Below are 520 nucleotides of genomic sequence, written 5' to 3' on the forward strand. Positions count from 1 at the left end.
GATTTTTCAAATCAGAGGGGAGTTTTAGCCAGGTGATTAGTTACAGCCATGACCTTCTCATGCTTTGTTTGAGCAAATTCCCTCTGGAGCTTTGGGAGTCCTAGCAACACTGTGAATTATATTCATAGATATCATATACCACTTTCACCAAATACAAGGATACAGATCAAATATGATAACGTTTAGATTAACAACTCGATTGACCCACCGTTTCTATCAAATAAATTGATTCTTCGGGATACAGGCACTTCCCAATATCAGTCTCGGCTCCCATATGTTGCCAAAAGTCCCCTGCTTCATGCACAATTCGTACCATCCTTGACTCTGCTAACCATTCTCCACAGGCCATTGCATCTCTGTGACACAAAAAAATTGGTTTATTTCTTTTCTTTGGAAAGGACAGTGCCATTTCCTTATTCTAATTTAGCTACCTAAGAAAAAATCATCATTATTGAATAACACTGTGTGCTTATGTATTAAAGATAAATCTATATTAATGTACAAAGTTTCATATAAATCT

At 36.3% G+C, this 520-nt stretch overlaps 1 protein-coding gene across 1 annotated transcript in view; it reads right to left on the reverse strand.

The window, feature by feature from the left end:
• Window positions 1–520, reverse strand: part of LOC119591901 — an 11,534-nt gene that overhangs the window by 7,304 nt on the left and 3,710 nt on the right. The window contains exon 3 of the mRNA XM_037940653.1: window positions 209–356. Coding sequence (XP_037796581.1) covers window positions 209–356 — 148 coding nt within the window. The remainder of the gene's footprint in view (window positions 1–208; window positions 357–520) is intronic.

The sequence above is a fragment of the Penaeus monodon genome, chromosome 29, assembly GCF_015228065.2.
Source record: "Penaeus monodon isolate SGIC_2016 chromosome 29, NSTDA_Pmon_1, whole genome shotgun sequence".
Taxonomy (NCBI): Eukaryota; Metazoa; Arthropoda; class Malacostraca; order Decapoda; family Penaeidae; genus Penaeus; species Penaeus monodon.